The sequence below is a fragment of the Euprymna scolopes genome, chromosome 21 (assembly GCF_053919585.1).
Source record: "Euprymna scolopes isolate OS-2025 chromosome 21, ASM5391958v1, whole genome shotgun sequence".
Classification (NCBI taxonomy): domain Eukaryota; kingdom Metazoa; phylum Mollusca; class Cephalopoda; order Sepiida; family Sepiolidae; genus Euprymna; species Euprymna scolopes.
Window position 1 is genome coordinate 50,001,039 of NC_136502.1, and position 15,536 is coordinate 50,016,574.

The window sequence follows — 15,536 nt, forward strand, 5'->3', positions numbered from 1 at the left end:
TAATTATGTCTCCATGGTGAAGAAGCAGGCAAACAAGTCGGTAATATTTCGTGTAAAAAAATGTCACCGTCTAGACAATTTTTTTTGTCTTATAACATGGGAGAGTTCAGATAATTCTACAAAGTACGTCAATCACATTACGAAAGTTTGTAAAGTAAGTATTTTTTTTTTTTTAATGAAATGAAGTTACTAGACTTGTGATATTTCAGAATTGGTAATCGTGAAGAAAAGAGAGCCTGTTTCCTCCGTTTGACTATAGGTGGCGTTACTGTCTGTCCACCTAGTTACGGAAGCACAAAATGTATATGGCACCCTTGAAATAAAAATAAATGTTTTTGTTATATTTTAATTTTAAACATGTTTTTTTTTTTTTTTTTTGTTTTTTTGCAAACATATTTAAGTTTTATTTTTTTTCCAACATATTTATTTATTTATTTATTTTTTTGCAAACATGTTTAAGTTTTATTTTTCCTAACATTTACGTTTTGTTGATTGTTTATTTTCAAACATTTACGTTTTTTTTTGTTTTTACGTTTTTTTTTTGCAAGCATAAACTAAATATTTTTGAAATATTTTTCTTTTTGAAAAGTTTGCTTATGCACTTATTGTACCGCACTATTTTTAATAGTAGTTTCAAGTAAGTTCAGGTTTTACAATATCCTTTTACAAATATATATATATATATATATATATATATATATATATATATATATATATATATATATATATATATAAATATTCGCGGAAAAGGTAAAATAAGTGCAGAAAAATTTAGAAAAAAGGGGGGGTCCATAAAAAAAGATAAAAGAAAAAACGTTGATTTTTTTTTTATTATAAGAGCGTAAAAAATACTCGCGGAATAACTGTTGTACCAATAAATATGTTTAAAAGAAAAATATAGCAAAAACATTTAGTTTATGCTTGCAAAAAAACAAAAAAAAAACGTAAAAACAACAAAAAAACAACGTAAATGTGTGAAAATAAACAAACAAAGCTTGTTTGGAAAAATAAAACTTAAATATGTTTGCAAAAACAACAACAACAAAAAAACGTAAATATGTTTAAAAATAAAAACAAACTTAAATATGTTTGCAAAAAAAAAAAAAAAATGTTTAAAATTAAAATATAACAAAAACATTTATTTTTATTTCAAGGGTGGCATTATATACATTTTGTGCTTCCGTGACTGGGTGGACAGACAGTAACGGCACCTATAGTTAAACGGAGGAAACAGGCTCTCTCTTTCTTCACGATTACCTCAGAATTTACCTTCTCTTAGGCTAATTGCAATATTCGTAGGTAAATTTTTACTTTCTTTCCATTTTAACAATCACGTATTAAATAACGACTATTATTGGTTTTCGGGTATGCTGAAAACGAATATTGCATTTAAATAACGCGCAAACAAGTAGTTTTTCGAAATAATGATAACATAAGGAATAGAAAAAGAACAGATGCGGGTAAAAACCGGTGTAAGGTGAAAATTGCACATCGGTCTAAAAATGTTCCGCCATTAGAACATGGCGGGGCCGGGTTGCCTCTGTTAGTTCAAAATAAGTAATAATGGAAAGGTTTTTATCAATTTTTATTTAGAAAAAATACTTTAGTTTTTAACAGGTGCTTCTGCAGTTTAATTAATCGTTTTTCTGTAAGTAATGCATCGACATTAACAAAGCAGAAGAACCATTTAATATTTCACAAACATTCTGTTTACACATTGAGGGAGGGCGACGGAGAGCTTAAATTTCAGAAGCATCTGTTAAAAACTATATGAATTCTATAATTGAATATCCCCTAAAAAAACAAGCAAAACAAAACACAAACAAAAAGAACAAAAACATTAAAGTATGTTTTTGTAAACCGCTTGTGTAAACTTACTGACAGCTTATTAGCGTCCTCAATTCTGACATGAAAAAAATGAACGACTCTCTTAGTAAAATAGAGTTGTCTCTCTCAGAACTATGACAAATTGTAAAACAGCACCAAATTGACAAGATTGGGGGGGTGTTTATTCTGAAAGCCGTTATTAACATGGGGAGGTTGAGGGTGTTCATTTGTTGTAAGGATACCCAAAAACCTAGAAAAGTTGGTAAAACTATACAAACACCGTGACAGCGAATTAACCCTAACCCTAACACTAACCCTAACCCCAACCCTAACCCTAACCCTAACCCTAAACCTAACCCTAACCCTAACCCTAAACCCTAACCCTAAACCCTAACCCTAACCCTAACCCTAATCCTACCCCTAACCCTAACGCTGTCACGGTGTTTGTATAATAATACCGAAAAGTTGACATTTCCAACGTGAACGGTGAGTTGGACTTATTAAAAAAAAAAAAATTAAAATACCAAAAAGGTATACCAAATTGACTTTTTCCGTTTAAAAATTAAATTATTTCGTTTTTGTTAATAAAATTTTATAAAAAAATCTTTTGTTTTTTCATATATGAAAAGTGTGATTGTTGAATGTTATTCTTTCGATTTTGGGGAGAGGCGAGTTGAAAAAACAAAAGATTAAAACAGAATAAAATTAAAATTTCTGTTCCATTTTTATATCAACCATAAAACAGAGTGTTCTCCGCAAGTTTTACCTTTACTTTTATTAAACATATTTTCTAAAAATTAAAATTTGATCAAAAGCTTTCTATTTTTACTTATTTTTAACTAAAACATGCAACCCGGTCTTACCGTCGGGTTTAATGGTGGAATATTTTTAGGCCAATGTGACATGTTCACCTTACACCGGCTTCTACTTGCACTGGGATGGTTCTTTTTTCATTTAATATCTGGAAAACTTGTTTGTACCTAATTTAAATGCGATATTCGTTTTCAACATATCAGAAAACCTATGTCATTTTAAAGGTGATTGTTAAGGTGGAAAGAAAGTAAAAATTTACCGATTTGTATTCTAACAGTAAATATGTATTTTATTTCCAGACTGTGAATTGTGTTTTTTGGCAGGTAAGAGTTTTTCTTAATAAAAGAAGAAAAATCTCTGAAGTTTGTCCAATGTGACCCTGGGGTCAGTTTATTGTGGGTGATCCGCCACCTTTTGATGTTCAGTATCAATAAAAATAGTAAATATAATGACAGTAAAATTTTCAAGTTATAGCAAGTGTCATCATATTGCACAGGTGAAACACTGAAATTTTACCGAAAAAAATACAATGGCCATTTTTATAAACAATTCAAGAAAGAGGAGTAAAACTATATATTGCCTCATCTTGTTTTTGTTAAATATTAGTAAATGAACCATTTCAAGTTAAAATCTACTTAGCCTTATGCTTGTAATCTTAAGAAAACGCTTGAAATGTGTATGCATGCTAAAATAATTGTAACAGCGCATATGAACAGGCGGGAAAATATCAGCAGCAGTAAAGGATGGATGACAAGTGATTGTATTAGCAGCAAGAGCCGCATTTATGCACATATGCAAATTAGGAAGTATGTGTGAGCTGGCACAAAAAGAAAAATGAAAAAAATTCCATGTGAAGAGAAGAAACAAAGTCAATGCCGAAGGAGATGGACACATAAAGTGAAAGCGAGAATGGGCTGGCTGTAACCAGCGTGTGGACAGGAGAAAGAGTGCAATAAAAAAAGATGGACGTATAAAGAATAGCTGTCTACAGCCGGCAATGTAGTATTTATTTTGGATGCCATGACTAGGCCTTTTATCATAAAAGGGTCAATATTAAGAAAAAAAAAAGAATAAAAAATAAACGTTACCACAGAAAAAATGCAGTAAGAAAAGAGGAGTGCAAAAAAAACAAAACAAAAACAAAACAGGCCAGGTATGGAGAATTTGAAAAAAAAAAAAAGGATATTGCACTAGTCAGTAAGTCACTTGCACACTCTTTGTCTTGTCTGCTCACTTTTGAATTTTTCTCTGGTCCTGTCAGTCATATTTTATTGTTTTGTGGCGACAGTGGTTTAAGTCAATTTTGTTTTAGTGAAAAACGAATGTTCTAGTTTTATGAGTCGGTTATGCATTATTATAAGTGATATTGTTTCATACTCACTTTAATGTAGCAAATAGCTTGTTTTGTTTTAGAGAGAATTTTGGAATAAACTTTTTTGACTTTAACATATTTTTATTAAGTTTGTGTTTGGACTGTTTAAGTGGTATCTCCAGTTTGTTGTTAATCTTCAAAATGATATAATGTACTTGACTACAACTCTACAAATGACTAAAGTTTTAAAATTTAAAAAATCTTTGGATAGTGGTTTTGCAAGACTATAATAAATGTTTAAACAATTATAATGTGTGAAAAGGTAAATATAAGTACTAAATAAGTACTAAAAAAGTCTGACTTTTATTTCTATAAAGAGTAATAATTTTTTTCTAAGCTTATGGGTCGTTTATAATTGATTATTAATCCTGCACAATCGGCACAATTACATTGACACACCGGTTCTCATCAGATCACCGAAGTTAAGCAACGTTGAGCCCGACTAGTATCAGATGGGTGACCATTTGGTAATTCTAGGTGCTGTATGTGCTTTCCGCTTATCTCGGCATTGTTTCCAGTCATTCTGAACCTCCACTGCGTGATGGTAAGATAAAACACTTAATATGAAGGAAACTATTCTTTTAAACTGAAACACTTTATGATGATGAGGCGCGGCAGCTTGTATTGCCACTATGGTAGAAAGATAAATGCCCACTAAGCATTTAGGGTGCTCACAGTCCGTTGTTATAGAGATGGAGTGACATTTTTTCTCTGTAGACAGTCTGAAATTTGTTGACAGAATTTGGACAACGAATTAAATTTCGCGGACATGGAATGAAACCTATAGTCATCAGAAGTTAGTGGCTGGAGTTTTGATGTGTCAGTTTATGAACAAAGAAGCTTAGAGGATAGTGGAAATTAGAGAGTAGTATGCGAATAAACAGTGCTCGCATGAGATAGAACTGCCGATGCTTAATGATAAGGTCCAAGTGTATTGTGTAACAAAAAGGGGGAAAATGCAATAATTGTTGTATAATGTTGATATCCAATTAAGTTTGAAGGCATGAATAATGTATCTGGCCTGTTGAGTCAGGTGTAAACAGTAATTGTCTCAAATAATCTCGTCAAAAGTCACTGAGCATCTAAGAAACGAAAATAGGCTGAACTTGTTTTGAATAATCTTGTGCTGAGCCGTTAAGAGACAAAAAGGGGCCATGGACTAAACAGGGTTAGATTAACTAGTGATCTTTTAAATAATCTCTTTAAATAACTGAGCAATAAAGAGACAGAGGAGTCATAGGACTAGGAAAACAGTTATGATAACTAGTTAAGTCAAAATTTCATGAGGAAGTTTTAACCAAAAGAAAACTATTTGTGCAGTTGGTGTAAAAATCTATCAATGAGCAAGGAGAGATATAAATGTTATGGCTGATAGGATATTGAGAGAGAATAAGAAAAAAGTTGCACGAAAAACTCACACACACATACATATATATATATATATATATATATATATATATATATATATATATATATATATATATATGCATCTTAAAACACAACATAACATGTGTTATGAAGATTCTCAAGAAGCAAGAAATCGACTTTATTACTAAAATAAAAATATTCCGTTTCAGTTTGGTGAAATTACAGATGCAGGACCAAAGACTATGCAAACTCTGAATTGGTCTTGCATGAATATAACTGATTTCAAGTGTTTTTAACATTTGAAACTATTCTTATATCGGGATTAGAAGAGCATTTTCCAGAATACAGAAACAAAGTTCACCTTTATTATTCCTTAGAGAGCTTTTAGCACCACCTCTCTTCAAAATGATATAATTTACTCGACTACAACTCTACAAGTGACGCTGAGAGTTAAAGTTGGGATCAAAATTGATAAAATCCGATTCTTTCATAATTATATGTGCCGTTGTATCATATTCTTTAATTTTATTTTTTCTGTCAGTATTGTTTTAATATATCTACTTTTAATTTTTCTATGAGTTTTGTTTTAATGTACCTATATTTATTTTTTTCTATAATTATTTCTTTAGTATATCTATTTTTTATTTTTCTATAAGTATTGATTCAATATACGTATATTTCTTTTTTCTATAAGTATTGATTTAATATATCTTTTTATTTTTCTATAAGTATTGATTTAATATATCTTTTTATTTTTCTATAAGTATTGATTTAATATATCTTTTTATTTTTCTATAAGTATTGATTTAATATATCTTTTTATTTTTCTATAAGTATTGATTTAATATATCTTTTTATTTTTCTATAAGTATTGATTTAATATATCTTTTTATTTTTCTATAATTATTGATTTAATATATCTTTTTATTTTTCTATAAGTTTTGATCTAATATATCTACTTTTTATTTTTCTATAAGTTTTGATCTAATATATCTTTTTATTTTTCTATAAGTTTTGATCTAATATATCTTTTTATTTTTCTATAAGTATTGATTTAATATATCTTTTTATTTTTCTATAAGTTTTGATCTAATATATCTTTTTATTTTTCTATAAGTATTGATTCAATATATCTTTTTATTTTTCTATAAGTATTGATTTAATATATCTTTTTATTTTTCTATAAGTATTGATTTAATATATCTTTTTATTTTTCTATAATTATTGATTCAATATATCTTTTTATTTTTCTATAATTATTGATTCAATATATCTTTTTATTTTTCTATAAGTATTGATTTAATATATCTTTTTATTTTTCTATAATTATTGATTTAATATATCTTTTTATTTTTCTATAATTATTGATTCAATATATCTTTTTATTTTTCTATAATTATTGATTCAATATATCTTTTTATTTTTCTATAAGTATTGATTCAATATATCTTTTTATTTTTCTATAAGTATTGATTTAATATATCTTTTTATTTTTCTATAAGTATTGATTTAATATATCTTTTTATTTTTCTATAAGTTTTGATTTAATATATCTTTTTATTTTTCTATAAGTATTGATTTAATATATCTACTTTTTATTTTTCTATAATTATTGATTTAATATATCTTTTTATTTTTCTATAAGTTTTGATTCAATATATCTTTTTATTTTTCTATAATTATTGATTCAATATATCTTTTTATTTTTCTATAATTATTGATTCAATATATCTTTTTATTTTTCTATAATTATTGATTCAATATATCTTTTTATTTTTCTATAAGTATTGATTCAATATATCTTTTTATTTTTCTATAAGTATTGATTCAATATATCTTTTTATTTTTCTATAAGTATTGATTTAATATATCTTTTTATTTTTCTATAATTATTGATTTAATATATCTTTTTATTTTTCTATAAGTTTTGATTTAATATATCTTTTTATTTTTCTATAAGTATTGATTTAATATATCTACTTTTTATTTTTCTATAATTATTGATTCAATATATCTTTTTATTTTTCTATAAGTATTGATTTAATATATCTTTTTATTTTTCTATAATTATTGATTCAATATATCTTTTTATTTTTCTATAATTATTGATTCAATATATCTTTTTATTTTTCTATAATTATTGATTTAATATATCTTTTTATTTTTCTATAAGTATTGATTTAATATATCTTTTTATTTTTCTATAAGTATTGATTTAATATATCTTTTTATTTTTCTATAAGTATTGATTTAATATATCTTTTTATTTTTCTATAAGTATTGATTTAATATATCTTTTTATTTTTCTATAAGTATTGATTTAATATATCTTTTTATTTTTCTATAAGTATTGATTTAATATATCTTTTTATTTTTCCATAAGTATTGATCTAATATATCTACTTTTTATTTTTCTATAATTATTGATTTAATATATATTTTTTTTATAAGTATTTAATATATCTACTTTTTTATTCTTCTATAAGTATTGATTCATATATGTACTTTTTATTTTTCTTATATTTTTCTATAAGCATTGTACTAATATATCTACTTTTTATTTTTCTATAATTATTTCTTTAATATATTTACTTTAAAATTTTTCTGTAAGTATTGCTTTAATATATCTACTCATTATTTTTTCTATAAGGTTTGATTTAACATATCTACTTTTATTCCTATAGATATTGCTATAATATATCTACTTTTATTTTTTCCTATAAGCCTGGTTTTAATATATGTACTTTTTAATTTGTTTCTATAAGTATTGTTAAAATAGGGCAGATCGATTTGCAACTTTTTTCATAAAATCAACATGGCACTGGTGATGATAGTTGGGATTTGATGCGATAAGAACATATACCAAAAATTAGATTTCCATCTTGAACAGAAAATTGAGCATTTAATTTTAAAAATCGTGTAGAAAAATGCTAAGAAATCCTTCATTTTCATAGCATTTTTGACAACACTGACTTTGAAATTTCACTATTTTTATAAAATATTCAATTGAAATTGATATATTTATATGAAATAAATTGAAAGAAAAGTATATACATGAATTATAATTTTAATTATGAATCACACCTAGCAAAATATCTAAACTTTTACTGCATTAATTAAACAAAAATTGTAAAAAAAGCTAATTAGCAACTAGATCTTTTAAATTTCACAATTCCAAAATATGTGAAGATGTATTACACAAAATAACAACTTGATACAAGTTACAGAACAATGTATTTTAATTTTTTATTAAATGCAATAATATAAACTGTTATAATAGAACTAAATTGTTCTGTATAATTTCCTTTTGAGGAAAATGAAGGTCTAATTTGCTGGCACGATGACTTTGTAATAATGTGTCTATGTCTTGCTTCCTACCCATATACAACTTTTTGAGAAAAATCAATCAAATTTGACCAGTATGTGGCTGCAAAATTGATAGCAGTAACCTTTTAATTTTTTTTGTTTGAGTTATGCGATGTAATATGAATAAAACGAACTATTGTTTGGGTAAATTAAGAAAACTAATAAAATTTAATGAATAAACATTTATTTACCTAATGGATAAAATCGTTTGAATGCCCTGTTCTCTCACATCCAATTCATCTGAGCTTATCATCAATATTATATTTTCTGGAAGAAGTGCAAAAGCACTATATTTTGAACAGTTTAAAACAGTAATTTGGATTTCATTTAACTGTTTTGTTCTCTGAATCATATTAAAATATACTGCTGTTGGTTAAAAAAAAATATTGTCGGTTTTGATCTCAAACCAACTAACTGCATACACTTGAATGATAAATTTAACCAAAATGTTTAATTTATCATAGTGTTTGAGATAGACAACTCTAGTCCAGAAACACATTAATCTTGTGGCTTATGTTAGCCATCTTCCTTGATTCAAGGGCCCAATTTTCTAAGTTAACTTCTCCACAAGAAATGCAAACAGCATACTCAAAAAATAGCCTCTGGTCTTCACACTTAAATTATTTGTTTCTTCTGCTGTTAGATAATGATGATCAGGAAGGGCACTAATTTTTAGAATTCTACTTGAGGCAAATCTTGATAATTATTGATACAAAGTTTCCCCAAACGACCAATAAATGTTGTTAGGCTTTTTGTTGTTCCATCAATTAATTTAAAAATTGCTGTAAATGTCAGTTCTTCTAGTGGAACCTGAAAATTGCAAAATTTGCATGTTTAATAATAGAGCCAGATTACATAATAAATACCAATATATTATTTTATTTTCCACAAAAATGGAACATAATTGCAGGTGAATCTATAGAATTAATTTTACCTCCTTATTAGAAGGACAAGTGCAGATTATGTGCCTTTTTGACATTTTTCTGTCTTGCATTTTACTGCAAAGTCATCACATCTCAAGACAGGAAGTTTACAGCTACAAGAAGATATATCAAACAGTCTGTCTATCTGTTCCTTCATTCTTTTCACTTTTATTGCTGCAAGAGATTTCCTGTCAATCTATTTGGCCCTCTTATAGCAAAATATATTGACCTTCTGTCTTATGTAACGTTCCCTTAACAAGGGCAATTTTGGATTGACTGCTTGCCAAATATTAATTATTTCCTTGGCAATTAACTTGGAAATCCCACTATTTTTTAAGTGGGGATAACTGTTTTCGAGGAAATAACTAAACTGGATGACTTGTCGTGAAGTTGGGGGTGCTGTTTCATCCAAATGACAAAGTGGACCAGCAAATTTTGTGAATCACGGGTTAAAACTGAATGTCATGCTGTTACTGACATTCTAATCTGAAAAGTAAAATAAATAAATGGATTATAACTGAAGGAAACTGTATTAGGCTATCTTCCAGTTTCATATGTAAAGAAATAAGTGCGAGTTATAAGAAATAATGAAAAACTTTGTAGAGTTGAATTAGATGTATTGAAGAGAGAGGACCAAACCAAATCAGAGGCATAGCAGTATTTAGTTTAGACATTTTTAGCAGATTTTAGCTCCGCCTTCGATAACATGAATTTATCCATAAAGAGATTCATTCTTGCTGTAGTTGTGCCATTTTTAACGAGTGTTAAGTCTTTAGAGTTTGAAAAACCAGTGCTTGTGCATCTATGTTACTATGCTATTTTTAATAGTATTTTCAAGTTAAATTTAATTATTATGAAATCTTTGTTTATTAAATTTTTAGGTGAAAGTACAGAATAGTTACAATACAACCTTCTTCCTATATTAAGAATGGCTTTCTAAATAACAAAGTTATTTTAGCACAATGCACACATAACGAAATACCTTTAAAGGAGTTTCCTTATTTACTTGTATTAATCTTTGTGGGTAATCTGATTTAAAAACTATAATTTTAGAAGAAAAACACGGCTTAAAAACAATTACTCCCTAAAAAGAAAAGAAATTAAAATTTGACACTAATTTTCTGCAAAGTATTTTTTATTAAGTAGAAAAACTTGAAAATTTACGTGGTTGTTTTGTAAAGAATGTGTAGAATAAAATTGTATGGACTATATTTTTGTTGTTATTTTAATATAAAACTGGAGTATTACCATATTTTAATAAAAATTTCAAATAGAATTTGATGTGAAATATTAGGTTGGTGCAAAAATAATGTTTTTGACGTTCATTTGAACATCAAAAAATGATAGTGTTTTTGCACCAACCTAATAGAAAAACAAATTAAAAAAGATAAAACAAACATCTTTAAATTCAGTGCAGACACGTGAAATATAATAATATATATTTTAAACGTTTTTCCTTTCGAAATAATTAAGCCTAAATCGTAATGTTTTCAAATTAAATAATAAACAAACGTTAATTTTCAATATCAATAACGAGCGTGTTTTGCGACGGTGAAATCTAAAATGTTTCCACCAAAAAAAAAGTTTCTGAAATGAAAAAGCGAACTTTGGTCGTTATTATTTTAAAAACATAATTTTGCCTTTACATTTAATATTTATTTTATTAATGCATTATCCTCACTCGTTTTATTTAAAAATGTAGTTTAAAATATATTCTAAATAATGATTCTATTTTCTTAACAGTATGGATTGTTTTGATGACGGGGCGTTCTTAACAATTCACTGAAAAACTTTTAATCACTTCAATTTTTCAACTTTTAAAGGCATTTCCTCAAGCAAAGATAACGATTTTGAGAAAAATATTTTGTGTAGGTCTTTTCTATGTCAAACCCCAACTATCATCACGATTGCCTCACCGGGGTTCCAAAATCGACCTGCCCTATTGTTATAATATATCTACTTTTAATTTGTTCCAATTTAATTACTTTTATATTTCTGTGTATGTCTTTATTATATCTGCTTTAATGTATGAGATTTAAAATAAAATCTCTTCTTTATTCACAGGTGAAAGTAACGATGGAAATTAATCAAAGTGGCCTATTCACGTATGGGATAGAAAACTTCATCTGAAATTTTTCACTCGTTTAGAAATGAATCAATGTGGACCATGAACACCTAATCTCTAGATGAACGAGGATATACTCTTTGTAACATGTATTTTATCATGAAATCCTGTGTAAAAAAACTTATAGTTGTCATGTATTTCAAATTCTTTATTAGAACATATGTGATTACACATGCATAAGAAACTTTTTCTTGTGAGGTGTAGAGTGATTACACATGCATGTAGAGTTCATCAATTAAAGCAAATTGACAAGTTATGTACATATGCAAATACAGCAGCCATAAAAGAATGTGTATTCTTAAAAGAGCATTTGGATATACATTCAACTCACAATGAAAAAAGGTTCCAACAGAAAGAGACTCTAAATTAGATTCCAGGAAAAAAGCTTATTTCTTATAACCACACCTGTGGAACTCTCTTCCATTTCTCTGCTTTCCAACTGACCACAATATGACCGCCTTCAAGTCAAACATAAACAAGTTCTTGATGAGCCATACTCTTAAGTAATCCAATTTATCAAACTTCCATTACTAACGATTACTACGATATCATCCCATTAACTACCGTACATTCATTAACCCTTAGACTCGAGTGAACTCTAGGCTTTGATAAACAGTGACTCCTATGTTAAAAAAACTAACTGAAGAAAAAGAAAGGTAGAAATTTTTGTAACGCGTGTCAGTCAGTGTTCGCAAAAAGATCGGCATTACAAACACATGTCTGTAATCACAGTAAAGGGAAATCTTTTTCTGGTGGTGTATGTGGCATGTTTGTAGGTAATACACAATTATTAGTATATCATATTGAAGAGAAGCCTCATCGTTCTCAAGTAAATCATCTTTATAGCATGTCTTTTGTAAGGAAATCCTGCATAATAGAAAGCATGATAAAAAGCAGCAGTATGAAACCTTATCATTGTCAAGTGTGTAGCTCATCATTAAAAATGAATGGTCAGTTAATGAAACATGTGAAGACACACTGGAGAGAAACCATAAAAAACAATGTTGATTCTTAAAACAACCTACATTCTTTGGTGCAATAAAATGACCGGAATTGTAATGAAAACAAAATCAAAGAACTGTTTACATACCAAAGTCAGGAGTTATGAATTTCGCAATGCAAAATAGAAGAAAAGAATGTAATATCTTAATATTTACATTTCAAGGAATGTGATTAATTTCAGCATAAGAGAAAGCTAAACAACATAAAACAAAAGCAAGCAAACACGGGGTGAGCATGGTTGATACTTTGACAACCCACATCGTCGAGCCACACACTAACCAACCCCAACACTAAACGTCTATTTCTCTTTGTCGATGAACAAGAAGCTTAATTATAAATATAAATTCCAAATCAAGTGTTAGCTCCAGCAGGGAAACCCTTTGATCCCTTAAAACTAATTGAAGTAAAATAAAAAGGTAGAAGTAACGTGTGTCCCCAGGCGTTCACAGCAAAAATGTGTGTGTGTAGTTACAATAGAGTGAAACCTTTTTGTGGCTTATCATTTGCAGATAATCCATAATTGGCAGCACATAGGCGAAAAAAATACTAGAGGAAACTTATAGTGCTGAAGTGAATAATCTTTGTAATACGTCTTTTGTAACAGAATCCTGCATAAAAGAAAACATGGTAAAAAGCAGTAAAGAGAAACCATATCATTGCCAAGTGTGCAGATTACCATGCATTTCCAAATCGCAACTTGAAAGACATCTGAGGATACACACTGGAGAAAAACCTTTTTCTTGTCAAGTGTGTAGCTCATCATTTAAAACGAATGGTCAGCTGACAGTACATATGCGAAGACACACTGGTGAGAAGCCATACTCCTGTGAGGTGTGTCCATCAGCATTCACAACGAAATCGGCATTGCAAATACATGTTCGAACTCATACTGGGGAGAAACCTTATTCTTGTGAAGTTTGTGGCTCATCTTTTGCAGACAATTCACAATTGTTAGTGCATCGACGAAGGCATAGTGGAGAGAAGCGTTATCGTTGTGAAGCATGCAGTTCATCATTTACAACAAAATCTGAATTGGAGATCCATGTGCGTACGCATACAGGAGAGAAACCGTTTGTTTGTCAAATCTGTAGTGCATCCTTCATAACAAGAGACAATCTGAAGAAACATGTTAATACTCACACGGAAGATAAAAAACATTTTTCTTGTGAAGTATGTGGCTCGTTATTTGCATCAAAGCCGAGTTTAAAAAGACATATGTGCAAACACTTTGGGGAAAAAGTTGATTCTTCCAAGTCATGGGATTTGTCTTTTAAAAAAGGTGGGCTTTTAAAGGGGCGCATACAGGAAAGCGCTGCTGGCAAGCCTCATTCCTGTGAAGTGTGTGGTTCACTATTTGCAACAAAGTACGACATAAAGCGACACATGTTGGTACACAGCGGAGAGAAACCTTATTCTTGTGAGATGTGTGCCTCATCTTTTACACAAAAGTCTAGTCTACAGCGACACATACAAACGCACATTGGAGAGAAACCATTTAATTGTGAACTTTGTGGAGATACATTTGCAAGAAAATCAGATTTGAAAGCGCACACACACATCCACACTGGAGAGAAACCACATTTCTGTGACATCTGCAGCTTATCATTTACACGAAAAATCCAACTAAAAATTCACACACGGACACACACTGGAGAGAAACCATATTCTTGTGAGATATGCCATTTGTCATTTACAAGTCAGCCGTACTTAAAGCGACATCGGGTAATCCACACCGGTGCAAAACCATATTCTTGCGGCGTGTGCAACTCATCGTTCAGCAAGAAATCTTATGTGAGGGTCCATATGCGGAAACACACTGGGGAGAAACCATATTCTTGCGAGATTTGTGATGCATCGTTCACGGAAAAATCCACATTAACGGTTCACATGAGACGTCACACAGGCGAGAGACCTTATTTGTGTGACGCATGTGATTCATCGTTCACAACAAAATCGTCATTGAACAAACATGTACGAATACACACAGGAGAAAAACCTCATTTATGTGAAATCTGTGGATCAGCTTTTTCACAGAAAACGCATTTAAAAATCCACATGCAAAGTCATAGTGGAGAAAAGCCTTTTTCTTGTGATGTGTGTGGAAAATCGTTTACTATAAAATCTAATTTAGCAGTACATAAGCGAAAACATACTGGTGGAAAAGAGAAAACTTGAATGTCTACTAGATTGAAGGTAAATGTGTACTGTATAGAATTTGAATGCCTACCGAGGAGAATGCCTATTGGTGAGAATTTGAATACTTACAGGAAAGAACTTGAATACCTATTGGAAAAATTGAATGCCTACAGGGGAAAACTTGAATGTCTACTGGATTGAAGGTAAATGTGTACTGTATAAATTTGAATGCCTACCGAGGAGAATGCCTATTGGTGAGAATTTGAATACTTACAGGAAAGAACTTGAATGCCTATTAGAAAAATTGAATGCCTACAGGGGAAAAAACTTGAATGTCTACTGGATTGAAGGTAAATGTGTACTGTATAGAATTTGAATGCCTACCGAGGAGAATGCCTATTGGTGGGAATTTGAATACTTAAATGAAAGAACTTGAATGCCTATTGGAAAAATTGAATGCCTACAGGGGAAAACTTGAATGTCTACTGGCGAGAACTTGAATGCCTATAGGGGAGAAATGAATGCCTACAAGGTAGAATGCTTATTGGCAAGAACTTGAATACCTACAGAAGAGAACTTGAATGCCTACTAGAATAGTAGTCGA

At 29.2% G+C, this 15,536-nt stretch overlaps 1 protein-coding gene and 1 pseudogene across 1 annotated transcript; both read left to right on the forward strand.

Moving 5' to 3' along the window:
• The first annotated feature begins 4,384 nt into the window (after positions 1 to 4,384).
• LOC145243132 (5S ribosomal RNA) lies at positions 4,385 to 4,501 on the forward strand (annotated as a pseudogene).
• An 8,779-nt stretch (positions 4,502 to 13,280) lies between these two features.
• Positions 13,281 to 15,107, forward strand: LOC145242259 (uncharacterized). Its single transcript, XM_080105269.1, has one exon. It carries the CDS (start codon positions 13,421 to 13,423, stop codon positions 14,969 to 14,971), a length of 1,551 nt encoding a protein of 516 aa, XP_079961395.1. The 5' UTR covers positions 13,281 to 13,420; the 3' UTR covers positions 14,972 to 15,107.
• The last annotated feature ends 429 nt before the right edge of the window (positions 15,108 to 15,536 follow it).

Coding starts and splice junctions, on each gene's coding strand:
- LOC145242259 (XM_080105269.1), top strand. CDS start 13,421: ATGGTAAAAAGCAGTAAAGAGAAACCATATCATTGCCAAGTGTGCAGA.